At 41.9% G+C, this 27,003-nt stretch overlaps 1 protein-coding gene across 1 annotated transcript; it reads left to right on the plus strand.

Annotated features, from left to right (window-relative positions):
• The first annotated feature begins 8,898 nt into the window (after positions 1-8,898).
• On the plus strand, positions 8,899-18,525 carry LOC117549482. Its single transcript, XM_034221446.1, has 4 exons — positions 8,899-9,249; positions 17,003-17,351; positions 17,709-18,126; positions 18,417-18,525. Exons 1-4 carry the CDS (start codon positions 8,899-8,901, stop codon positions 18,493-18,495), a joined length of 1,197 nt encoding a protein of 398 aa, XP_034077337.1. The 3' UTR covers positions 18,496-18,525.
• Positions 18,526-27,003: the final 8,478 nt, after the last annotated feature.

Below are 27,003 nucleotides of genomic sequence, written 5' to 3' on the forward strand. Positions count from 1 at the left end.
TTGTGGGAGGCATTCTCTAACTGAATATCAATGACTTCCTTCTATCAGCGCTGACAGTAAACAATGTGTATTTGGCACTCTTTGGATTAATTTTAACTAGAATCATGATTTTACATAATAATAAGAATACAGATTGTTGTACTCATCAGGAAGACAATACCTGAAATACATACTGAAGTGTCCATAAGCAAGACACCTAGAGACTAAAAAGGTGATTTTCCAAACTGCCAGTAACCCATACGCTATTGTAGAACATCAGGGGCCCAATAGCCATTAAACAAGCTTTAAAAAGATAACATCACAATTGACCTCTTGTTAAAGTTTGTGCAACTACATAAGTTAAACTCAATATCCATTTATGCCCCATTCTGATAAGTTGTGTTCCTCTATGGGAGGTGGAATGATTTGAACTGTAACTTTAAATCTCATCCAGTGAATGTTTGTGGGTCGTTGTTTACCCCCACTTAACTTGTAAAAACTGCCTTAATTAGCTAATGTCAATGTATGCCTGTTTATGCATTGATATTTCATAATTTCACCCATTTATTTGATACTAAAGACAACTTAAAAATGTCTAAAATGGTAAGGTGTTTCCCCCCCCCCTGTGAATTCTAAGCTTATTTATGGATGTTTATTTTTGATGGAGATCAGATACCCCTGTTTTGGTTCCCATGCATGTTTCATGTTTGTGTGTGAAGAGTTATGACTTTGAGTATGATTTTTTATTTCATTCACTGCACATCTTTGCCTCCTCTTCGGTCCTGCAAATGTATTTTACATTTCATATCCTTTCATTCCTGAGGGTTAAAATGCCGTCTGGACTGATGAGTTAAATAACAGCTAATTTAATTCTCCAACTCTCCTGTAATGTTAATCCCTACCTAATGAGGTTCTAGCGTTATTTCCTCCCAGTCCCCTTCTTGTGACCGGTTGTTATCAAGAGTCTGAGGTTCAACAGTAACAACATGTGATGACACCTGAGCCGACTCCATTTACCACTATTTTGTCATCCATAAAACAAGCAGTTTCTTACCTCAATGATAATGGAAACATTAACAATCTGGACTCCTTGGCTCTCCGGAGATAAGACAGAAGTTGCTTTGAAAGTGGACAGGAGGGGGTCTTGCTATTTTTGTCCACAACAGATGGTGCAGCAGTGAAGAATTGTCAACAAGTCCTTGTCACTAAACAACAAAATACATAATTTGTCATTGCCATCCAACATGACACAGGACTTTCTTTTCTGCACACCCTCATCCGCAGAACAGCTGGGTTGGTCAGTCGCATTGTGTTTGGATATAACTAACATTACTTAAATGACTCCTGTCTGATTGGAAACTGCTCTGGTTAAAGGGGTAGTTTCAATGTTTTGAAGTTGGCTTGTATGAGGTACATATGTGTTGTAAGGGTATAACCTATGGAATCAGAATGGTGAAGACATGGTGAAACTCTCAATGCAATCAATGTTGGCTCAAACAGTCCGGAAGCATCTTTGGAAATGTTGGTTGAGCCATGTTTCCATAAAGCACATTAAACTAGACTCTGGATATCCCATCTGACTCCTGCTTACCATTTGCTCGTCCAATATAGTCGATGTCGTTCTAGAGAAACAAACAGGAGTTACAGTATTGGAAGATAAGAATGTGGACGGGGAGCAGCAAAATATGTTTTAACCAATTAACAGAAAACAAATACAAAATTAAATATTGTTCAATATAATAATACATGTCGTTTTAAAAAAAATGTTCACCCCCTTACCATCAGACAGCTAGTCACTGTCTAAGTCACTGATAGGAAACTGAAAATGCTACACTATACTATGCTCTCTCCAAAGCTACCATACCTCATTTAGAATATCTATATTCAACCTTGTAGAACATAAGCATTGATGATGATGATTGCCTAGATTGGTTATTTTGTCTCTGTCATTGTGTGACTTTAAAGCAGGGGTGGGGAACCTCCGGCCGCTCGTTTATACGGTCCGCGAGGGTTAGGTTAAACGAGCGTGTGCCTGTTTTTCCTGGCCAAGGTCAGGGTCCTTGAACACAACACGAGCCTAACGTGTCATCACATGGTATATGTCTCGTCTGACAGGGGTGTAGTTCTGCCGGAGAGCACAGGAACGCTGCTCCGGCACTTCAGAAATCGCAGTACCCATAAGGAGCCGTACACATGCGTAGCTGTGTCTTTAGTTGAAAGCCCAGTGGCGATCTGTTCATCTGTCATACTGATCATACAGTCAATAACTTTGTTGTTATTAGCATCTGGTTAGCTAGCTATGCTAACAAATATAAGAAGCTTTTTCTACAACCAAAGCAAAGGCACATCTTTATATGATCATTATAGTTATAAAAAAATAAGAGAATAAAGTAAACAGGTATAAAATACTATATGACAGTAAAAAAACGTTGTTATTAATAAACAAGAATACAGTTTAAAAGGTTAGTGATTTGTAAAATATCCATAAAGAAGAATAAAATCTGCTTACAGTTCTGTTTCATCTGGGTGTTGAGAGATGTATCCATACTGTAGATCTCCTAATGTTGCTCTGAAAGTGCACCAGATTGATGCTTTTAACTTCAACATTTAAAAAAAAATCTGTCTGGGGGAGCATGCCCCCGGACCCCCCTACAGGAGGTTAGGTCCACCCCCCCACTTAAATCATGTCAACATGGATAGGATACTAAATACATTTGCACACATCTTGTGTCCATATATTTCTGTTTTGGTGGTCATGCCACAACCGTGCACGTGAATGCATGCGCGAGGTAAGATATCTGGATTAAGAGGTTGCTTTTTCTGTGCACAGCATGAAAGAAAGGCAAAATTAATGGGCTGTGATTTTAGTTTTTTTAAGCAGAGGTTGAGTTCAATAGTCCCTCGGAGGATGTTGTATAAATTGAAATGGCCCTTGAGAGGAAAAAGGTTCCCCACCCCTGCTTTAAAGGGTCAGTTTATGACACAAATAACGTAAGTGTTCGAAGCTGAGTTAGACCAGCAACTATGTTCTGTGGGGTAAAATGACCATGATAGAGTCCACAGTCTAATCATAAATAACAGACATGTTGCTTTTTCTTGTGAGGACAGTCTTACTCTGGGCTTGCAGGCATTCTTGATCTAAGCTTCAGTATTATGTCCTTAGAGGGCACTTTTCATCCTACTGTGCTTCTTATTCTTCTTTAGTACTTCAGTCATACAGGAAAAGTAAAATGATCAAAATGTGTGGCAAACAGTCACTGTTATTATATGTTATATCCCAACCTTACTCTATATAGGACATATTTACTTTGTTTTATCTACAACCGGATGATCTTTTGGGTAAAATCATGCATAAGGACATTTCCCAAGACTACTCTGTGTGTGTGCACATAAAGAAAATGGGTGTAATATATTTTTGGTCAGTTAATAAGGCAAGTTCATAATCAAGAGACAAACTGAGTCTGTTAACATGACGTTACACACACTGTATGATGTTCACAATAACAAAAAAGCCTGCTGAGCGTAATGATTTATTTATTTATTTTCTGGTACGGAACCGGTTCTTCGGTTCAGCTCCCGCTCTGTTCACACCGCTCAGAGCCCGACTGGTGCTGCGTCATTGCGTCATCGTTTGCGTCATGACGTAACAGTTTGCGGTCATAAAGCTAAACCGCGCGGAACCCCCTCACATCGCCAACAACAACAATGGCCGATTGTATTGAAGCGCTACTCGTTTTGGTTTTGCTCTGTCGAAACGAAATGGAAGAAATGGGACGACTTTACTACCAACTTTACAGTTGTTACATGCTACATTCAAAAGGTCTTTACAATCATCATCATCACATTCAACGACGATTCCGTAGGAGAAAGAAGGTAAATATACGTCCTATTCGATGGCGTTAGAGCTAGCTGTTGTTAGCCTCTGCATGCACCAAGCTCAAAATACCCAGCTTTGCAGCATTAATTACTATGGTATAACATTAAAACTGATTCTCAATGTTATTTCCACAGATCATGTTGAAGCTGGCGGAAAGGCGGATGTCGCCTGTTATTTGGACACAGCCCAGATCTTCCGACGTAAGCGTGACGTATGCGGTGCTTGCTTTCTAGACCGACAAATGTGTGGTGCTTGAAACGAACCGGATTCCGGAGCTTAGAGGCAGCTCCGCTGCGGAGTGAACACGAAAAACCGGTGCTTTTCAAGCTCCAGCTCCGAACCGGCCCTGGAAGGGGCATTAGTGTCATCTTGTTTTTTAAATGAGATTCCTCTGTCTCCTTGTAGAATCACATGTAAGATAGACCCTCCAGAAAAACGCGATGCTGCGAATTTACCGCATTATCAGCAAAATGGCGCAGATTTTTAAAAGGCCGCATATTTATCAAAAGGCCGCATAATCCCCGCATGTTTTCACACAAATTTGAGGGGAAAAAAAGTTAACTCGTCTTGACGTGAAGTAGTGATGATAATGATGATGCGACGTCATCAGCTCGCGCATCACAGAAGGTAAACAACACCGTAGAGTGAACGTGTGGAGCTCACACTAGAGAGAAAACACCAAGATGAAAACATCTAATCCATCTCATTTACCGACGAACATTTCTGCTAAAGACCGGGCAAAGCAGTACCCCGATGTCTTGCACGAAAGTGGGGGGAAACTATTCTGCACCCCGTGCAACTGTGTTGGAGCATAAGAGAACATCGACGGTGACGACCCACTTTGATTCATTCAAAGATTTGAAAATGCTTTCTGCTGCTGCGGACTAGAAAGCCAAACAACTCACGTTCACCGAGGCATCAACCTCCAAAACCCTTTCGAGGGCTACAAGAAACGAGGTGAGTAGCCTACAAGATTGAAGCTGGTCAGATAACGAACAAGTAAATGAAAACAGAATGAGGCGGAGAAGTGTGTGTGTGTGTGTGTGTGTGTGTGTGTGTGTGTGTGTGTGTGTGTGTGTGTGTGTGTGTGTGTGTGTGTGTGTGTGTGTGTGTGTGTGTGTGTGTGTGTGTGTGTGTGTGTGTGTGTGTGTGTGTGTGTGTGTGTGTGTGTGTGAGAGAGAGAGAGAGAGTGTGATTAAAATAGCCCAATTGCTTTTACAATAAATAAACATTGAATGTGTTCAATTGAATAGTAAAGGGGTTTAACGTTAGTGGCAGGTTGTGTGTGAGAGAATAAATAAGACAGCCCAATATTTCGCAAATCCCGCAATTTCACCGCATAAAATCATGCATGTTTAATCGCATAATCAAGGATTTTTGCCCGCGTTTTTCTGGAGGGTCTAGTAAGACGAGAGGAGGAGCCATGTTGGCCAAATGGAAGCTCTGTGTATTTGTTGTTTATGATGTAAGACAGGGTGGGGCTGCATGTTGAAAGCAGCTGAAGCCAGCAGAATTATGAGGACAGAGGACTATGTAACACAAACTACTAGGCATAGGACACATTTAGGCGTATAACAAACACAGACGCTGGATTTAATGAATTTTCACTGCAAGTATCTTCTTCACAACATGTGCAATTACCCGCCTGCATTGTGAGACTAATAGCAACATCATTAACAACAAATGCTGTGTAGCCTTGTTATAATGGCCACTGTCATAGACACAATTGTTATATAATGTGCTTCACTTTGCTTCGCCACAGTATCATCTGAATACAGCTCACCTTAACCAATGGGGAATGGGACAGAGTTGAAGAAGACATATTATGTTATATATTATGTTTGATTAGTATTATGTGCCTCTTTCACTTTTCTCCATGCTTTAATGTTCAAAAAGCTCTTTATTTTTCTCATACTGCAGCAGCACTTCTTTTCACCCTCTGTCTGAAACCAGAGCCCAGTCTGCTCTGATTGGTTAGCTGGCTGGCTCGGTTGTAATAGAGTGGTGCAGTGACGAGTCCTAAAACCCGAAAATGAGTTGGCATTTTACCACTACCGGTTCCCTCGTCTCAGAGCCAATGGGATCTCTCCATAGGATTTTGGAAAATAGCTGGAAATAAGGTCTGTGGTTGAGACACATTACGTTTTGTTCTACGACATTAAATACATCAGCAGTGACCCCACTGGTGATTTTTGAAGAGTTTACGTGTCTGAAAAACGATGGTTGTTAACAAGTGGCTGAATAGGACTACAGAAGTTGTCGAGGACGTTGTACGTCATTACACCGAACACGTAAACACTCTAAGTTTGTTTGCCCCTGTTCTGCTTGAAAGCAAGTCCCTGCCTCCTGCAAACTGTTAAAACAAACGCTTCAACTTGTACAATTTTGAATCTGTATTTTTGAATATCGATCTTAAGTTGTGTGGCCGCTAATTTGTTTGTATCTTGTCGTCCGACCCTGCTGTACACGGCTGTAGTTCGTTTATAGCATAACGTTAGCATTTTGCTTCTGGCGATCCGATTTATGATTCGAACATTTTAAAAGTAGGGTAGACATGTGGATATTATCCGGCTGAACAAAACGTGCATTTATCTAACAGGTTTGTTTTCCACAGACCTTATTTCTGAGAAATCCCATTGCTTTGTTGTCGAGGGAACCCATGCGCAGCTTACTTCCGGGTAAATATGTCATCCCTGCACCACTCTATCGGTCAACCGCTTAGAGATGTCCCGCCCCTTTGCCTATCTTGTAGATTGTGATAGAGTGAAGCGCAATATAAGTGTAATGATGTCACTATGTTCTGCAAGTTAACAAAGAAGTCCAATGGAGGTGTTTCAGGAAGGGGGGGAGGGGTGTTTGGGAGATGATGTTAGCCTTTGCAGACCATTTACATGCACAACAACCTATATAACACACTACAGGAAAGTGAAAACCACCAACAGGAAAGGGCCTCTTTAAAAAAGCAGAATGTATTGAAAGACAGGCTAACAGGTTGTGGTTTTATTGTCTCTTTCATTAGATTGGTTTACAATAACAAGGACATATCATATGTGTCCTCTAATATTGCGACTTCAGTTACTTGCTCTTCTTGTGATTTTCTGTACTGTTTGTGTTGCTGCCAGGTCACCACTGTTCAGGTTCTTCCAGGTGTTCCAGATGGCTCCTCTGACCTTCCACTAACAGGCAATTTATCAGCACAAGGACATGGAGGCTTTCTCATTAGTTTGTATTTTTGGGCCAAAAACAAATAGTAAAAGACAGACATCAGAATACAAGATGACAATTAAAAACAGTAACCCCTGGCTGTGAGGTACCTGAGGGCCACTTATGATCCTCTGTGCCTCGCAACACGAGGCAGCATGTGAGAGTGTTCCGAGCATTAATGTATGCATTCAGTGTTACTGATGACAAGCATTATGTGACCAATTAAGAGACAAAAGTGCTAAACACTCACCAGAGCAGGGTTTACGTCGGCACCTACTTTGGAATTTGGCCATTAGTAAAATATTTGTTTTGGCCAATTTTGATATGAATTTCGATTTGTGACATTATGACATATTCGTATAGTTTTTGTCGGTGAAAATTGTGTGTAATTCTTGTGATCCATTATCAATGTTTGTATCTTGTAAGTATTTTCTGGCTGCAGTTTCGCTATTGTTGTTGTGTGCAGTTACCATGGTTACTGATTTATATATTATTATACCTATATTACAACTTTATCATACCAATGTTACACCCACATTATACCCTTAGTACAGCCATATTACGGCATAATTACAATGATATGTTTATTATTTTGGACAGTTTTCTTTCAGAATTACATTCATGTTGTAATATCCTTACAGAAGACAAGAGGCTGTGTGGCCTTCATGGATAGAGAACCACAGCGACGCGTCCTAAAACCCGGAAGTAAACTTCTTCCGGTTCCTTCGTCAAAAACCAATGCAATTTCTCTATAGGATTTTGAGAAATAGCTCGAAATAAGGTCTGTGGTTGACACACATTTAAGAGAGGTTTCACGTTTTGTTCAGCCGGATAATCTCCACATGTCTACCCTACTTTTATGATTTTCTAATCATAAATCTAGTCGCCAGAAGCAAAATGCTAATGTTATGCTATAAACGAACTACAAGTGAGAACAGCACGGTCGCACGACTCAACGTCACGCCAACTTAAGATCGTTTCAACTGACTTTCGCGCGCTTGCATATTTTAACAAAGCTTTTCATTTGAGCCACTGAATTTCACTAGAAGTCATGGCTGTGCCAATTACCAGTCTGATATCGTTTTACAAAGATGACAAGAAGAGTGTAGATAGGAGAGAACCACTACAAGTCAGGACAAGTAAAACAGTGCAGCCTAGATGAAGGTGTGCTTACCGGTGTTGTCAGGGCTAGCATGAGAGACAAGGTTTATAGAGTGTCGGTGAGTAGTAGCAAGAGTACCGTTAACCTAGAGTTAATTTATTCACATTAGTGACATTAATTCCCATCAACAAATCCATTTGATGTGTCACATGAAATCTTTATTACAAATATTACACACCAGAAAACACAGAAATATCCATGAAATAAACATACAGTAGGCTATAAACAATTAAAGGGATAATTGGGAAGGCATTACAAATGTAAATATATTTTAAATAATAAAACAATCCCACCACCACAGGTATCTACAGGAGAAGAGGGAATTCTCTCCACAAAATGTGAATGCCCACGTGGAGAATGGAAATGCAGTCATGCGGCTGCATTAGCCATCTTTGCCATCCACAGTTTCAGCTGCACTGACACCCCCTGTCAGTGGAAGAAGCCAAAGGCAGCTAAACGTACGCATTCGGTGGAGGAGCTATTTCCTCCAACCAATAACTCATTCAACCCGCTGACAAGAGAGCCCACCTCCGAAGATCGTGACTGGCTGAGGGACAGACTCAGGGGCAGGTTCTCAGGAATTTCTTGGCTTCTCTCCCCCGAGCCAGAAGAGGAACACTACAGCTTGGAAACACTTAATGTTGGGCATCAGGGACCTGAGGCAATTGTGGCAAGCATGGCATTGTCTGAGGAGCAACAGAGGGCAATTCAGGTGGCTACCACTGGTCAGCGAACCAACCCAAACTGGCATTTGTTCAGGAAAGGAAGGGTGACTGCCAGCAACTTTGGAGCTGTCCTGAGGTCAAAGCGTGTGACTGCTTCCCTTATTGCCAGGGTGCTAGGGCAACAACAGGCCCTTGATGGTGTTTTGTCTGTACAGTGGGGGACTATGAATGAATGTGAGGGCGTCAGGGCATTCACCACTGCAACCCAGATGCAGGTCCATGAGTCAGGTTGGTGGCTCTCCCAATCAGGATTGTTGGGGGCATCTCCAGATGGTCTGGTAGGGTCTTCCGCTGTGCTGGAGGTAAAGTGTCCCCACGGAGCCAGGGAAATGACAATTAGTGAAGCATTGCAAATCAAGGGCTTCTGTGTCAGTAAGGAAGGAGAAACATTCAGCCTGCGTGAGGAACATCCTTACTGGCACCAAGTGCAAGGTCAGCTTCACCTCACTTGCTACTTTGTGGTCTGGACTACGAAAGACAGTGTCATCACTCCGATAGCCCGAGATGACAATTGGCAGCATAACCTGTTGGCTCTTGAGTACTTTTTCAAGGCCCACATGCTTCCAAAGCTGGCGCTACCGAAATAATCACCTTTGTCACTGTTGTGGTTATTTTATGAAAAAGACAGAAAAACCAAAAGGCATATGTTAAGCCCGAAGGTCCCCGCCGGCGGGTACTTTAGTTTTTTTTTTCACGACACTGTGTCTCAGGGGATCTTAATATTTAAGAACCTATTAATGTGTTATACCAGATTAACGGGAATAATCTCAGCTAACTGACAATACAAACAATTTTTACCAAAACAAAACACAAGTCTCATAAGAAGCATCTAAATGACCGCTGAGCGAAAAATGCTAACCTATTACTGCACCGATAATCACTCCGTCATAGCTCCCTTATTACTTATCCTAGGTGCACATCTAACACATCGTTTATGATCGCAAGGAGACACAGAATCTAACGGTGCCCATCTCAACACTGAAAGATACAAACTAGTGACGTTATCAACAAAAACGTACATCAAAACAAGTGGCGCTAGGTAGCCCACAACGCTAACATGGTTTACCTTCGTCTTTGTCTGGTCTAAACTGGTCTTCAATGGCATTAAAACGATAAAAACGATGGTGTAGTTAATCCATAGGTTAATCCAATGTGACTGCGTCCCCTTTGAAATGTTCTGATAATCCATAAGCAATAAAACAGCTTTTCCGTTGCTTGATATCAGAGCAGCGATATTTCTCCCCTCTGCTGAAAGCTAGTGATGTGTCGGTCGCGAACGAGCCGTTGTTCACTCTTTTAAGTGAACAACGGGAGCCGGCTCGCGCTCGCGAACGAGCCGTTTTTTTTTCTTTGTTAAATAATACAAGACAGAATGATGATGATGATCTCCGCGCTACAGCTGCTCCGTGCATGCATGCAGTCACATGTAATATCCAAGGATTAGAGACCCTTTTTTTCGTGTTGCACAGCATGATTTTAAAAGCAATGTATTTTTACTGGTAACGTGTTTCGTGCCTGCAGCACATCTTTTTCTCCGGTCGGGTCGTGGAAGACCGGAAGCTGTGTGGTTCATAAAAACATGTTCTTACTCAATATCAAGCCACAATTATTGCTTTTATTTTAAATCGTATAATTTCGGACTTTTGTTGCCTTCTGTGAGTAAAATAAATGGGGCTCAGAGCCTCAGGATACTGAAATCTGTATTTTTTAAATATTTTTTTTTCCTTCTAATTTGTTATTATTTTCTAAATAACACACTGTTATTTACTCACCAATAACACACAATTATCCTTGCTTTTATTTATTGGTTTAATTCCATAATCTCGGGCTTTTTTGGCATCCGTCAGGAACTGAATTTCAAAATAAAAATAACTGGAAACAGACGTAGGCATTTCGAGCGATTACCCAAGATCCTCAGCTATGGTTTAAGCTCGCTGATTGGATGTTTTAGCCGCAATGCATGCTGGGATATGGTGTTTATATTATATGAAATCCGGAAAACATTTTAAAAGAATAAAATAATACTTAATTCCGAGTGCTCTTGCTTTTCTCTTTGAAAGTCATCACATAACGGCATTGTAATACACGGTTCGGCTGCAATACATATTACAGATCTGCCGTAGTTCTTTATTTATAGAGCCCTGATGAGAAGACCTTTGGAAAAACTGAAGAAATGCCGCCGAAACTGAATACTTGACGTGGATCATAAATATATCAACAATTAAACATCTTCAATTTCTCTTCACACAATACGTCTCCTTGCAGTATCAACACTAATTCGGCTGACTTTTACATTTGATCTAATTTGTAGATAGGTTATATTTACACCATAACGGTGCACAGCTGATATAAAAGGACTTGTAGTTTTTAAAGATATTACTGATTTTCTTTGAATATAAGAATGTAAATACTGAGTCTGAAATAGTATAGCAATATTCAGGGCTCGAGCTTAAGGACGTCCCGTCGTCCCGGGGCCGAAAAAAATTGTGTCGGGGAGGATAAAAAAAAATTTTGGGACGAATTTGGGACGAGAGTTAAAATAAAAATACCCTGCTAACTCTACTACAAATAGCGATGAAAATGAAACCGACTGCACGTTTTGTGTAGCACATTAAACCTCCTTGTCAACATAAACACACGCACAAAACATTTAGAAACCCGCGAAATACACACACATGTAGCTACAGCTGTGCCGCTGGCTGTCAGCCAGCCGCCCAGCTGGCTGTGCCCGCGAATTCCTGGCCCGCAAATTCGCGGGTCCAGCTATGTACTGAGTGTGTGTATTTCGCGGGTTGAGTGATGTACAATGGCATCCCGCGGAGGAATTCTGAAATGTTTTACCGTTACATCACAAAAACGCACAGCAGAACCAGACCTTGGAGCGCCGGCCTCTTTATTTACTTACTCCTCTTCATCCCCTTTGGGTAATAAGGCTGAGATGAGAACCCTCCATCGTATTTAGTCCTTAGCAATATGCTGCGCCTCTCCCCATGTAGGGATGGGTACCGAGCCCCGGTATTAAACGGGCCGGAATTATTAAAGACAGTGGTAACGTTAAGCTCCGACGTTATCGGACTTTTTATCGGTACTGGAGACATTTAAAAAAGATATGTTATATGTATTATTGCTACATACACATTATATCGCAGTTTTAGTTTCACCAACTCCGTTTCTAATATGCAATAAGACTACAACATGCGTCTTTGATGTATTTTCGAGCTTTCCAATCCAGACGAGATCTCTCTCTCCCGTCTGTGTGCGAGGGGGCGGGGCCATTTGTAAAGGTCTCCTGACTGTGTTACAGACTGTCATCCTGGTTAGTGGTTACTCTGGGTTCTGTCTTCAGGACAGTGTTGGATTTTTTTGTTAATTGGATGGGACTTGATTGGATTCAATATTAGAGTAATTTTCTCGTTTGTGTGTTTGTTTAAATATATTTGGCCTTTGTTTATGTGATTGAATGATTTACTCAAATAAAAAGGTTGATGAATTATCATCTAATGATTTGTATGATGTTTTATTTATGTTAAAGGTCACTTTGAATGATTTTAACTAATGATAATGTAGAAAAACTAACATTTTAAATTCGGGACGGTCCACATTAATTTCGGGACGGCTTAGATTGTATTTCGGGACGGTTCCGGGAGGATGGGGAAAAAAGTTAGTCGAGAGCCCTGAGCAATATGCTGTAAAATTATGTGAAAACATGAATAAAACTACACATCTTCAGATGTTGTACATACATAAGTGTCCTACACTAATAATACAAAGTTATTATGGCTGTGTGTACCGCCTAGTGGTTGAAGCATGTTATTGAATTATTGTTTTTATGTGTTATATATGATTAAACAAATATTAAAAGTACATACTTTCATAGGGGGAAAGTAGAAGGTCTGTGATAGAAATATAGAATATAAAAAATCAAGAAGATACTGTAAGTGATCTCTACAATAAAACAGTTTAGTGCAGGATGTACAAAGATATTAATAGGAGGATGTGCAAAACAGAAAAACGAATTAACCTTTATTTAAACATTAAATAACAGATTAAGGTCTTCTTTTAAATAAGAAAAAAACGTTGGGGGTATCTATCTACAGATAAATATTAAGCCTGACAAAGTACTTAACGTCTAATATATTGCTTTCCTGCAATGTTAACTATGTTGAAGCACTTATTTTAACTGATATTATACATATGAATTATACTCTTATGTATGTAGATAGAATAAGAAATGTGCAGAATATGACAGTTTAATGGTGGTGGTACACACATATTGATAGATGTCTTGTAATGCCCTGTTGAGGAACCTGCGACCCAAGTTGTTCATTGATTGCATAACTACACCGTAGTTGTGTATATGATATGTCAATAAACCTTAGAAAATCTTGAAATCTTGAAAGAGATGTGCAAAATAGCCATAATATACAGTCTTTAATTAACTATTAGTAGAGAATAACGAGTAATGAATATACTTTATTACTCGTTTCCATTCATGTCAATTGCAGATACATGTTTAGTCTTCTCAAGCACCAACAATCAAATATCTCTCCTGATTGTTGGCACTTGACAATCACCTTATCTGAATTGTACTCAGGTGTAACTAAAGTCTGATTTAAGGGTTGTTTATATTTCACATCATTAATCAGAATCTGCAAAGTAACTCAAATAAGTGTAGTGGAGTAAAAATACCAGGTTAACCTCTGAATTGTAGTGGAGTAGAATTACAAAGTAACAATGAGCCGTCATGTGGGTATATATTAATAGTGCGCATTATGGACACAAGCGATTTTCACCCATTTATTAATTATATGTTTTACATTTGATAACACCAATGTGTTTAATACTGGCAACTTCTAATTGTGGGAAAAACGAAAACGTTCAGTAGAGACGTCCCATAGAACATTTTGCGAAACACAATAGCCAGCATGTGTAGTTCTGGGGGGCGTTCGATTCCAGTTTTGGATAGTCTGCCGTGGTTTCGTTCCATTTCACACAGCTGTTTTACGCTCGGCGTAACCTTGGCGCACTACCACTCCAACATCCAATCCCAAAGTTTGAAGATTAATCACAGGGACTGTAGTCCTAAACGATAGCTAGGGATTATGGGTAGTGTAGTGTCTTCGGCCATCCTAAACTCAGAAATGTTGACAATCGCAATGATGCTCGAAATGTCCCTTATAAGCAGGGGTGCACATAACTTTTTTGCCCTGGTTCTCAAAAAAGCACCTGGAGATGTTGCTTGGTGCTCATCCTTAAAATGAAATAAACCGTAACTTTTGAGGGGGGCTTGACTTTATTTGCCAGACACATGGCACTGAACACAAATGCAGAGGTGAACACAGAACACACATGCAGAGGTGAACACAAGACAACATTAGCACGACCAGTAATCCTACAAGCTGTCATCACTACCCTCCTGTTCTCCTCTCTGTCTTCCTCTCTGTCAGACATGGTAGCTGATGATGTAGGCCTACTTCTTTCTCTCTGGTTGAGTCTGCGATTAGCTGCTTGCATAGTCAACAGCTGGTTTTGGGTCGAAAGTCTCTGTTGTGATCATCTTAGACAAGAGGATGTAATCAAATAAGTATGTGAACATAACTAATAACCTACCATAGCCAATAACAAATGAATGTAACTTATTGTATTTGTGTTGTTCATTAATATTTTATTTTACCTTAACATTTATTTATTTATGCATTTTTTTGTATCTCTCCAGTTTTAAAGGATATTTTTGGTTACTGTCCTATAGTATACATTGGAATGATTTCAAAACTGTTTATCCCAATAATTATAAAGGAGTGCCTTGAAAATATGTGTTTACATAAATTGTGACCAAACCGTTTGAACTTAGACTAAAGTGAACTATCTAAACACTCAGTCCTTTACCTCACTGAGCTGTAGTATCAGCCTCTCAGTCTGACTGGAGAGGACTCTCCCTCCACATCATTGTAGAAACATCTTCTTCTTATATCCGTTAGAGCAGCAAGCACGGCACCAGATTATAATAACAACAGCGCTGGTACCGGTGCACCCTCCCTCTCTCCCTCGCATTTTGGCTGTGAGCTCAGAGCTGCGGGCGCCAGATAAGACAACATCCCCCATTTTCATCACTTACAGCGCCCATCGTACAGGGCAAATGAAACGTGTAACCGGGGTGAAAAGGGTGTTACATTTACTTAATTATGAATGTTGTTACATCAAGGCCGAAAATTAGGATGAGCCCCAACGGTCAAAAATGTTTGTTTCCCTCCCAGAACTGCCAGCGCAGCACCTCCACAGATTTGGCGCCCTAGGCGAACATCTAGCCAGTGCTACGCGCCGGCCCTGAGTTCATATCATGGTTATGCAACTCGCAACTCGCAAATCTCTCTCTCTCTGTCTGTCTGTCTGTCTGTGTAGCCCTGCTTATAAGCCTACGTCTGTTTCCGGTTATTTTATTTTGAAATTCAGTTCCTGACGGACGCCAAAAAAGCCAGAGATTATGGAATTAAACCAATAAATAAAAGCAAGGATAATTGTGTGTTATTGGTGAGTAAATAACAGTGTGTTATTTTGAAAAGAATAACAAATTAGAAGGAAAAAAAGATTTAAAAAATACAGATTTCAGTATCCTGAGGCTCTGAGCCCCATTTATTTTCCTCACAGACGGAAACAAAAGTCCAAAATTATACGATTTAAAATAAAAGCAATAATTGTGTCTTGATATTGAGTAAGAACATGTTTTTATGAACCACACAGCTTCCGGTCTTCCACGACCCGACCGGAGAAAAAGACGTGCTGCAGGCACGAAACACATTACCAGTAGAAATACATTGCTTTTAAAATCGTGAAGATTTTGTGGTGTCTAGACAGTTGTGTTAAGTTAATTTATTTAGTTCAGTCCTTTTGTCTTTTGCCTTGTCTTGTGATTTCCTGTTTTATTTTGTAGTAACCTTTCCCTCTCGTTTCAGAGCATTCCTGCCCTGGTGTGTTTTTCCCACCAGTGTGATTGTCAGCCCCTCCCTTAATTGTTGCCACCTGTGTATATATAGTCTGCGTCTCCCTTTGTCTTGTGTCAGTTCGTCTTGTCTCGTCAAGCCTGCCAGTCATCCCTTGATCGTGTGAAGTATATTTTTGATAGTCATGTAGATGTTTTTTGGTTTAGAGTTTTTGATCCTCCAAGTGAGCGTTTTGTATTTGACCTTAATTAAAAGACCTTGTTAATTCTAATCTGTTTCTGGTGTTGTGCATTTGGGTCCTGAGCCTCGTGACATTCTTAACAGTACGAACTGACCAAAGAATGGACCCAGCCGACCCAGACAGGTTCAGAGCAGCTCTGCGCTCACAAGGCACGCTTTTGTCTCAGCATGACGATCAGCTGAAATCAATTGACCAGGGAGTGAGAGAATTGAGTGGTCGTCAAGAAAGCTTCCAAACATCTGTGAACAGCCAAGTAAACCACCTGGCAGATCAGCTTGTTCGTGTCCTTGCCCACCTGGAAGCTGGATCTCAAACTGTTTCCGCGGCTGCACCCCTGCCTGAGGCTGTGATCCAAGGACCTACTTCTTCTTCATGCTCTCGTCTCGCATCTCCAGAGAAATTCTCCGGTGACTCAGGTGACTGTCGTCCTTTTTTAGTCCAATGCGACCTGCATTATCAACATCAGCCTTCTGCTTTTCCAACAGACCAGTCTAGAATAGCTTTCATGATAACACACTTGACTGGTAGAGCAGCAGCGTGGGCTACAGCAGAATGGGCTAGAGACTCTCCCCTTTGCAGATCACTCGGACTGTTTACTGATTCCCTTAAAAAGATTTTTGATCGTACAGCGCCAGGGAGAGAAGCGGCTAAAGCTCTAGTTCAACTCAAGCAAAGAAATCAAAGAGTGTCTGATTATGCCATAGAGTTTAGGACAATAGCAGCAGACAGTGGCTGGAATGATCTGGCCTTGCTGGACGCCTTTGTAAATGGACTTTCAGGCCTTGTCAAAGATCACTTAGTCACATTAGATCTTCCAGAAGATTTAGACTCTGTGATTGCTCTGGCTATACGAATAGATAATAGGCTCTGGGATAGACAAAAAGAAAGAGAACATCCTGCAGTTCGTTCACCAAGCTCCAGGGGGCCTCCTCGTGGCATCCGGATGAGGGAGGATTCGTTTCCAGGGGTCTGGATCAAGCCTCCTTTGACAACGCCATCCACCACATCAGAGGAACCCATGCAACTTGGCCGAGCAAGACTTTCACTGGAGGAGCGGGAACGGCGCCTCCGCCAGGGCCTGTGTTTCTACTGCGGGCATCGTGGACACCTGATGGCCGCTTGCTCACTAAAAGACGGGGCTCCCCAGGCAAGAGGAGGGCGCTGGTGAGCCGACTAACTTCTGACTACTCTCCTCGTACGCTGACTCCTATCCAAGTAAAATTAGGTAAGAAAACCTTAACACAGAATGTTCTCATTGATTCAGGAGCAGACGAAAGTTTTATGGACTGGAATTTTGCCAAAAGCTTGAACATTGTCACCATGCCCTTAGCTCAACCTTTAAATGCCAGTGCCCTTGATGGAAGATTATTGTTTCAAGTCACTCACCACACAGAACCCGTCCAGGTTATCATAAATCACAACCACACAGAATTCATGACATTCCATTTATTCGACTCCTCACAACACCCTATGATTTTAGGCTTCCCATGGTTGAAAAGACATAACCCTCACATTGACTGGCGTTCTGGTAGGGTGAAGGGTTGGGGAAGATAATGTAATCATACATGTTTGGTTTCACCAGGAGAAGTTGAAGGGCTGTCTGTAGGAAGGGTTACTTCAGGTAGTGAGGTGGAGACGAAGGAAGTAACTCATGACCATGCCTCTGACTTACCAGACCTGCCCAATGTTCCCTCCTGTTACCACAACCTGAGGGAGGTTTTCAGTAAGACTCGGGCCTCTACGTTGCCTCCTCATCGACCTTATGACTGTGCAATTGACTTACTACCGGGTGCCCCCATTCCCAAGGGACGTCTATACTCAATTTCTGGTCCTGAAAGACAATCTATGACGGATTACATTGACTCATCTCTGAAGGCGGGCCTCATTCGTCCATCGTCATCTCCTGCTGGCGCCGGATTTTTCTTCGTGGGTAAAAAAGACGGATCCCTCCGACCCTGCATAGACTACTCTCCCCTGAATGATATAACGGTAAAAAACAGGTACCCTCTCCCCCTCATTTCCACTGCTTTTGAACTGTTAAAAGGAGCTAAGATCTTCACTAAACTTGACTTGAGGAATGACTATCACTTGGTCAGGATAAGGGAGGGGGACGAATGGAAGACTGGATTCAATACCCCCAGTGGCCACTATGAATACTTAGTAATGCCATTTGGGCTAACTAATGCTCCTGCTGTATTTCAGGCTCTTGTGAATGACGTGCTCAGACAATATTTGAATCATTTTGTGTTTGTCTACCTGGATGATATATTGATATTCTCTCCTGATGAAGAGTCCCATGTTCAGCATGTCCGCCAGGTCCTCCAAGGCCTTCTGGAAAACCAACTATTCGTGAAGGCGGAGAAATGTGAATTTCACAAGACCACTGTCTCATTCCTGGGCTTCATCATTGCTCCGGACCAGGTCAAGATGGATCCAAGCAAGGTCAGTGCTGTCGCAAATTGGCCCACACCCACCAACAGGAAGAAGGTACAGCAATTTCTCGGTTTTGCTAACTTCTACAGACGTTTCATAAGACATTTTAGCTCCATAGCTGCACCTCTCCACTCACTCACCTCAACCCATGTTCAGTTTTTGTGGACTCTACAGGCCGACAAAGCTTTCCAGGAATTGAAAAGACGGTTTACCTCTGCTCCTGTTCTCATCACTCCTGATTCACTACGGCAGTTTGTGGTGGAGGTGGATGCTTCCAATGATGGAGTTGGGGCTGTGTTGTCACAACGTTCAGCCAAGGACAGCAAACTTCACCCATGTGCTTTTCTGTCACGTAAGTTAACACCTGCTGAACGCAACTATGATGTAGGCAACAGAGAACTTTTGGCAGTCAAAACAGCGCTTGAGGAATGGAGACACTTTCTGGAGGGGTCAGAGCAACCATTCATAGTCTGGACGGATCATAAAAATCTTGAGTACATCCGAAAAGCTAAGAGACTGAACTCACGTCAGGCAAGATGGGCTTTGTTCTTCACTCGTTTTAACTTTTCCTTGTCATTTAGACCCGGTTCACAAAATGTCAAGCCAGATGCACTCTCGTGTTTTTGATCCTGAACCCTCGGCAAAGGAACCAAAGCTCATCCTTCCACTAAACTGTGTGGTTGGAGCGGTAACTTGGCCAATAGAAACAGAGGTGAAACGAGCTAACGGTGAGAGCCCGACACCTAGGGGTTGCCCCCCAAATAGGTTGTTTGTTCCTCAAACTGTGCGTCCTAAGGTCATTCAATGGGCTCACACCTCGCTGCTCACCTGTCATCCTGGGGTAAAAAAAACCATGTACGTCATCAAGCAACGGTTCTGGTGGACATCTATGGAGAAGGATGTCAAGGAGTATGTGGCCGCCTGCACCATCTGCGCCAGGAATAAGACCTCTTCCAGGCCCCAGATGGGTCTGCTCAGGCCGCTGCCTATCCCCAGTCGGCCCTGGTCCGACATCTCAGTGGATTTTGTCACCGGACTGCCAGAATCCAAAGGTAACACCACCGTCCTCACGGTGGTGGATAGATTCTCTAAAATGACACATTTTATTGCTTTGCCTAAACTGCCATCGGCCAAAGAAACGGCTGAAGTGTTGTTGCACCATGTTTGTCGTCTCCACGGTTTTCCCAAGGACATCGTGTCAGACCGGGGTCCTCAGTTTGTCTCCCGTTTCTGGAGGGAGTTTTGCAGCCTCATCGGGGCCTCTGTCAGCCTCTCTTCCGGTTACCATCCCCAATCAAATGGACAAACGGAGAGACTGAATCAAGAACTGGAAACCTGCCTCCGGTGCCTGGTGTCCCAAAACCCAGCTTCTTGGAGTAAACACCTCACGTGGGTAGAATACGCCCACAACTCATTGCCTACCTCTGCCACCGGATTGACCCCGTTCCAGTGCGTCTACGGTTACCAACCTCCCATGTTCTCAGAGACAGAGAAATAAGTCATGGTTCCCTCGGCACACGCACTGGTCAGGCGCTGTCATGGCATTTGGGCTTCAGCACGTCGGGTCCTCCTTAGGACTTCGGCCCGCATGAAAAAAGCGGCTGATCGGCATCGCCGTCCTGCACCTGTGTACAGACCGGGTCAGAAAGTGTGGCTATCCACCAGAGACTTGCCCCTGAACGTAGTCTCTAGGAAGCTGGCACCAAGATTTGTAGGCCCATTCACTGTGGAAAAGTGTATTAACCCTGTGTCTGTTCGTTTGCGCCTGCCTAGATCACTCAGAGTCCATCCAACATTCCACGTAAGCAAACTCAAGCCGGTCAAGGAAAGCAAAATGGTTCCCGCTTCCAAGCCCCCCCCTCCTCCCAGGCTCATTGATGGAGGTCTGGTCTACACTGTCAAGCGTCTGCTGAAGGTCAGAAAACGAGGAAGGGGTCAGCAGTTTTTAGTGGACTGGGAGGGTTATGGACCGGAAGAGCGGGAATGGATCCCGTCTAGCTTCATCGTGGACCAGAACCTAATAAAGGATTTTTACAAAAGCCATCCTGAACTCGCTGGGCCGTCCGGAGCCGTCCGTAAAGGAGGGGGTACTGTGGTGTCTAGACAGTTGTGTTAAGTTAATTTATTTAGTTCAGTCCTTTTGTCTTTTGCCTTGTCTTGTGATTTCCTGTTTTATTTTGTAGTAACCTTTCCCTCTCGTTTCAGAGCATTCCTGCCCTGGTGTGTTTTTCCCACCAGTGTGATTGTCAGCCCCTCCCTTAATTGTTGCCACCTGTGTCCCCTTACCTAGTGTGTATATATAGTCTGCGTCTCCCTTTGTCTTGTGTCAGTTCGTCTTGTCTCGTCAAGCCTGCCAGTCATCCCTTGATCGTGTGAAGTATATTTTTGATAGTCATGTAGATGTTTTTTGGTTTAGAGTTTTTGATCCTCCAAGTGAGCGTTTTGTATTTGACCTTAATTAAAAGACCTTGTTAATTCTAATCTGTTTCTGGTGTTGTGCATTTGGGTCCTGAGCCTCGTGACATTCTTAACAGATTTTGCAAGACGAAAAAAAGGGGTGAACACGAATAAATAGATTAAAAATCGTGTTGGTGAACGCGAATCAATAGATTAAAAATCGTGTTGGTGAACACGAAATGCCATGAGACTGGTTGATCAGAGAGTTACAAGGGTCTGTAACTGCAATGAAAACAATTGGCCACAGCAAATCATTTATATTAAACATATCATTTTTACTTTTGAATAATTCAAAGGATGTATTGAATCATTTAAGTGATATATGTGTACACATATAAATCAATAGTCAAAACAGGGCTACATTTGATTTATTTATAAAAGGTATAATATGTGGTAAACTGAAGAGCCGTTTGGGAGCTCTTCTTGGTGAGCCGAGCCAAATGATCCGAGAAGAGCCGGAATTCCCATCACTACTGCAAGCTAGCATGTGCAGAGATGCCACCTTTTTTTTAACATGACTGTGTGCGGGACGATTTCCCTTGGATTATATTGGCTCTAACGGTCAGAAAGAGATGTCACATGTCAAAATCGAACAAGGGGGGCCAGAGATATGGAAAATCCACCCAAATGACCCCAGAAGAGGTTTATTTTGCTAAATCTGTCTAAAAAGGTCAAATTTAACTTGTTTTGCATCAATCTTGATACAGGGTACTTATTATATGTTTTACTTTGGATTCCTAAAGCTTTTAGTCTACTAACCCATCATCCAAGGTTAGTTTTCACTATAAGTACAACATGTGTTTTGGACGGACACTATAATTTACAGTTCTTTACCATGTTCAATCTGAATTTTCTTTAAAATAAAAAATATCTATATTGATTCTGACTTTTCTACATCCAACTCACAGGTTTATCATTACTTTGAGAAAAAAGATTATTAATTTAACCCTTTTAGAAGGGAAGATATGGTTATTTGTTCTGGGAATGTCATTTTCGAGCCTGAAACCTGAAAAACAGGCTTGGGGCCTAACAGGTTAATGTACTTGTTCTGAGTTCAGAGAGCACTGCTGTTAAAATTAAATATTTTTTTTAGAGAAAACTCAGCTTCAGGATGTTATGGTTCCCCTTTGAAGATCTTTCTTGTAGCTGCTGCGATCCTTGTTTGAGTCGTTCATATGTCCGATGAAAAAGATTATAAATCTATCATTTTCAAATATAGTACTTTTGTCACGGCCCAAACTGTGTCCCTGGGTCCTTCTCACTTCGGTTAAATGGATTCCTTGCGTTCCTCACTTGCGTCGTTTCCCTGTGACTAGTCCCTCCCACCAGGGAAGCGTGGAGAGATGCAAGGAAACCACGAGAAGCAGGGAAATGAGTTTTAAGAGCAATGGGACGTCCTTTCCTCCGGAGCGTCACGTGAAGCGACGACCGTTTGTGATGACGCTGCACAGCTGATCGTCTGACAGCAGCTCTGTCCCCATTATTTTCACAAACACCCCCGCCTCTGTTAGCACACATTTACTGACACAAACATGTGTATCATCTGTTGTAGACCCCAATAAATAAAATAAAATAAGAACTCATTCTCAAAAAAGATAAACGCCATTCTTAAAATGTATTGAAAAAAGCGATCATGAAAATGTTTCCAATAAATGAAGAAAATTATTTTTGACCACTTTGTTGTTCAGATATATCACATATTTGTAACTAAATGATACATGAATTGAAACAAAACACGGTATAAACTGAGGAGTGAGTCCCGTGAGGTTCATGTGTTTTCTTCACTCCGCTGGGAAACTGCTCTCATGTTAAGAAGCATCAGATCAGTGCATGCACTGCCTCGTCCAATCAGTGAGCGATACACAGTAAGGGGGCGGGGCGAGTGTCTGCGGATTTCATCGAAGGATGGTCTGGTGGTTCCTCGGTTATAGCTCCTCTGGCAAAAATTAGGCCATTGGGACGCTACTCAAGATGGCGCAGACAAATCAACTTCCGGTGAGACCGAGACCGAGGAGCGAGGAAATGAAAAATAAGAGAAGTGAGAAGGGCCCCTTGTGTCCCTGTGTGTTCCCCTGTGTGTGTGTGGAGGGGGTGTGGTTTCCCTTGCAGGCAGCAGTCTGATTGCTCTCACCTGGCCGTCCGACTCAGCTGTCCCTCATCAAGCCAATCAGGACACAGCTTATCTACTCCAGTCTCCCAGCAACTCACCGCCAGATTGTTTTCTACACCAGTGGTATTACATCCTCCTGGCTGCTCCATTCAGTTATCCTGTCTGCGTGTTATTCTGTACTTTTTGTAATTAGTTTCTCCTTGTGTTTCCAGTGCAATTCCCCCGGCCATCATCCACCAGAGCTTCCAGCCAACATGCCTGCTTCTTCCTTCACCATACCTGCCTGCCTTGTTCTCAGTCCAGCCTGAACTGCCTACCTCCACTCCGAACCTCCATAGTCACCAAACCTGCCTGTGTCTCCGAACAATAAACCTTTTAAACATCTTCAGTCATTGCCTGCGCCTGGGTCCTGTTTAAAACATAATCCTAACCATTTTTAAGAAATTGTGAATCGTTTTTAATTTACATTTACTCACCTTTGCAATGTTGTGGTTGTTAGAGTGTTAGGTTTCTGACTACAGAGAATAACATATTTACAAAATAATATTTCTTAATAAAAAAGGCAGTCCATACAGAAAACTATTGTGGTTTCTTGATTCAAGCCTGCCTCTGAATCCCAAATCACAAACCATTCACCATGTGTAGTAAACAGAACCTAAATAAAAGAAATAAAATGCACCCAGTTTAAAAACATTGTTTGAGTTTAATGATGAACTCAAAATGTAAAACAAAGTATAATAATAATACATTTTATTTATATAGCGCTTTTCTAAAACTCAAAGACGCTTTACAGTATGAGGGAGGGTAGACAAAGAAAGACAGGCAAACACATATATATAGTAAAATAAACAGAAAAGGCAGTCAAGAGGAAGTTGATTGAGAGCAGGGGAGGGGGGCTTATGGGTAGACAGATTTGAAAATATGTGTATGAAACATGTTTCTGGACATATGTGTTTACATGTGAAAAGACACTATTTTTCTGCCACCTCTTTTATGTGAGGGATGGAATATTAAATATTAAATTGAATATAAATGTAAAATGTACATGTGATTTGACGTCCAAGAGAAGCTATGGAGCAGAGAGTTCTCTGCCAGCCAGAGGTGATTTGTTATTAGTTCAATATGTCAAACTGATTTCCCTGACTACAATCTTTAGTTACATGGTGAAACGTTATGCTGCTTGTACTAATTAGACTTATCATATAAGCCACACAGGTTTTAATAGGATGTATTCATTATCTTTACTTATGTTGCAGTCTTTTCAGCAGCGCCATCTCTAAAGCGGCGATACAGTCACTACCCATCATTTAAATTTCACCGTGACATGGACACAAATGTAACGTCAGCTTACCTCGTGGCACGAATCCAGACTCTCCTTTGGAAAACATTGGCCGGGAAACGATAGAACGAGCACGTTTCATGCGAAGACCTGTGGCTGCAACCCGGAGCAAAGCAACAAACCATTGCGTAGCTAACTAGTAGCGCTAGCTTTAGCTAATGTTAGCTAATGAAACGAACTGCCGAGTAAAATTGGAAAACACTGGTAATTAATTATTCTATAATTTGTAAAACTACGGTGTTAAAAACGACAATTTCAAAAATACAGATTCTAATGGTCAGATATAGATATACAGATACTAAAGATAGGCAGGTACTTGCTTTCAAGCAGAACACAGCGGAAAACAAACTTAGCGGGAGTGTTTACGTGTTCGGCGTAATAACGTACAACGGCCTCCACAATTTCTGTAGTCCTATTCAGCCACTCGGTAACAACCATCGTTTTTCAGACACGTCAACTCTTCCAAAATCACCAGTGGGGTCACTGCTGATGTATTTAATGTCGTAGAACAAAACGTGATTTATCTCTTAAATTTGTGTCAACCACAGACCGTATTGCGAGCTATTTTCCAAAACCCTATGGAGAAAATGCATTGCTTTTTGACGAAGGAACCGGAAGTGGTAAAAATGCTAACTTACTTCCGGGTTTTAGGATGCGTCACTGCGGTTCTCTATTGCGGCAGGAAATAAGGATGTGTTGGTCTGGTGGTGGACGGGCGTGTGTGCCTGAGTTTCATGAATACGCTGTAGCTTGCATCCCAACAAACACATGCAGTACTTCATTAAATTAAACCATTCAAACTTAGTTTGAATGCTATCCATTTCACCGGGTCATTTAGCAACACATCAGAACACATTCTTTGACATACTTTATAAAAAACAGGTCCCGCCACAGTAAGTTTATATATCCTTTGTTCTAAACAAAGGTCTAATTGACTCAGAAATGCTCTCGAGAAATCAAAAGCCTTCTAGGTCACAGCACTTTGTGATGGGAAGTGTAAATACAGAGAGGCAAATCAAGTTAGAATGCACTCAGTGCTCGTTTGCTGACAGCGAGAAATAAAAGCAAGGTGCAATAAGATCTGAGCGAGGAGTTTGCTGAAGGTGAGCTGTGGGAGCGCCCTAATGAGCAAAAGATCCACATGTGATTGACTAAGAGGCCGCTAATTTGATTTCAGCCCTCCTTAATGAGTAAGTCAGCACTCAGATGAGGCAGGGGAGAAAAAAGATGAGAATGGGAGGAAAACCTTGGGTCAGTTCCTTTCAAATCTGCTGCCACTTCAAAGGAGACGTAATGATGAGAGCCAGCCAGCGACCAACAGGAAGTTTTTTTCTCTAGGTTATTTTTTCTGACTTCTCTTCGCAGAGCCTAATTAATTAAGAGCTTAACGCGGACGCAGAGATGACAGGCGGTCCATCACGTCTTGCTTTCATTTGCAGACTTGCGCGATGCAGATGGAAGGGCGGGACCACGCTGAGCAGGTTGCAGAAACAGACGCCAGGCTTCATTTTTCACTTTCACATCAACAAACCTGCAGAGAACAAACAAACCCAACTGTACTGTGAAACTGTTATTTCAAATTCCAGAGAGGAACTTGTAATTTATTATAATCTGTTACAGGCCCATGCTATGGAATGCCATTCAAGCCAAAATTAAATAAATACATAAATAATTAAATAAATACATATATATATATACAAATATGCCTATGAAATTAATTCTGAAATAAATAAATGAGGCAATAAATATGTATACATGCACATTTAAATACACATTTATTTATTTCAGGTGACTTGTATTTCATAATGCCACATTTCCATTTCTTATATGCAAATGAACGGGGCGTGGTTAGCTAACAGATCCAGACCAAAGCAACAGCACCACAACACTGACTCAATAGCTCTTCTTTCACACTCCAGTATTCTTAAGTGGTTTGCAAACTGCCAATAAACCAAACCGGTTCCGGTTCAAGAACCGTTCTTGTGCTTTTCTGGTTCTTCTCTGGTTCTGAGTACAGAGCCAGTTCCGGGCTACAGCCTGATTTAGCTCTGGTTCTTCCTGTTTCAGCCGCAGCGGAGCCGCGGCTCTTCTTAGCTGACCCCACTTGGCTGCCCGGCAAGAACCACGCTCACGTCGGAAGGGGGCGAGATTAACCTGAGTCATAATAACAGTTTATGGCAAGTACGGAAAATGAAAGTTGTAACAAGCAGTAGCGCTGAGCAAAGTGACAAGAACGCAAACACACACTAATACAAAAATAACACACTTTATAAAGTCAGGCCACACTAACCAGGCTAAGGCTGTCACTGTCATTGATCATTGTGGAGAGCAGGCAGACGTTTTGTTTTGTATTATAGCAGCTATCAGATGGAATCAATACATGGGCTGCACAGGTTGTGCTGTCGGACTATCACAAGTAGAATCATAATGAAAAGGTCAAATGCACCTGTAGAAAACGGCTTATGCCACAATAGGATAGCAACAAGTAGTGAAGATAGTCAGTTTAGCTTTAGCGGTTGCTGTTGCATAACTGCGGTC

The sequence above is a fragment of the Gymnodraco acuticeps genome, unplaced genomic scaffold (assembly GCF_902827175.1).
Source record: "Gymnodraco acuticeps unplaced genomic scaffold, fGymAcu1.1, whole genome shotgun sequence".
Taxonomy (NCBI): domain Eukaryota; kingdom Metazoa; phylum Chordata; class Actinopteri; order Perciformes; family Bathydraconidae; genus Gymnodraco; species Gymnodraco acuticeps.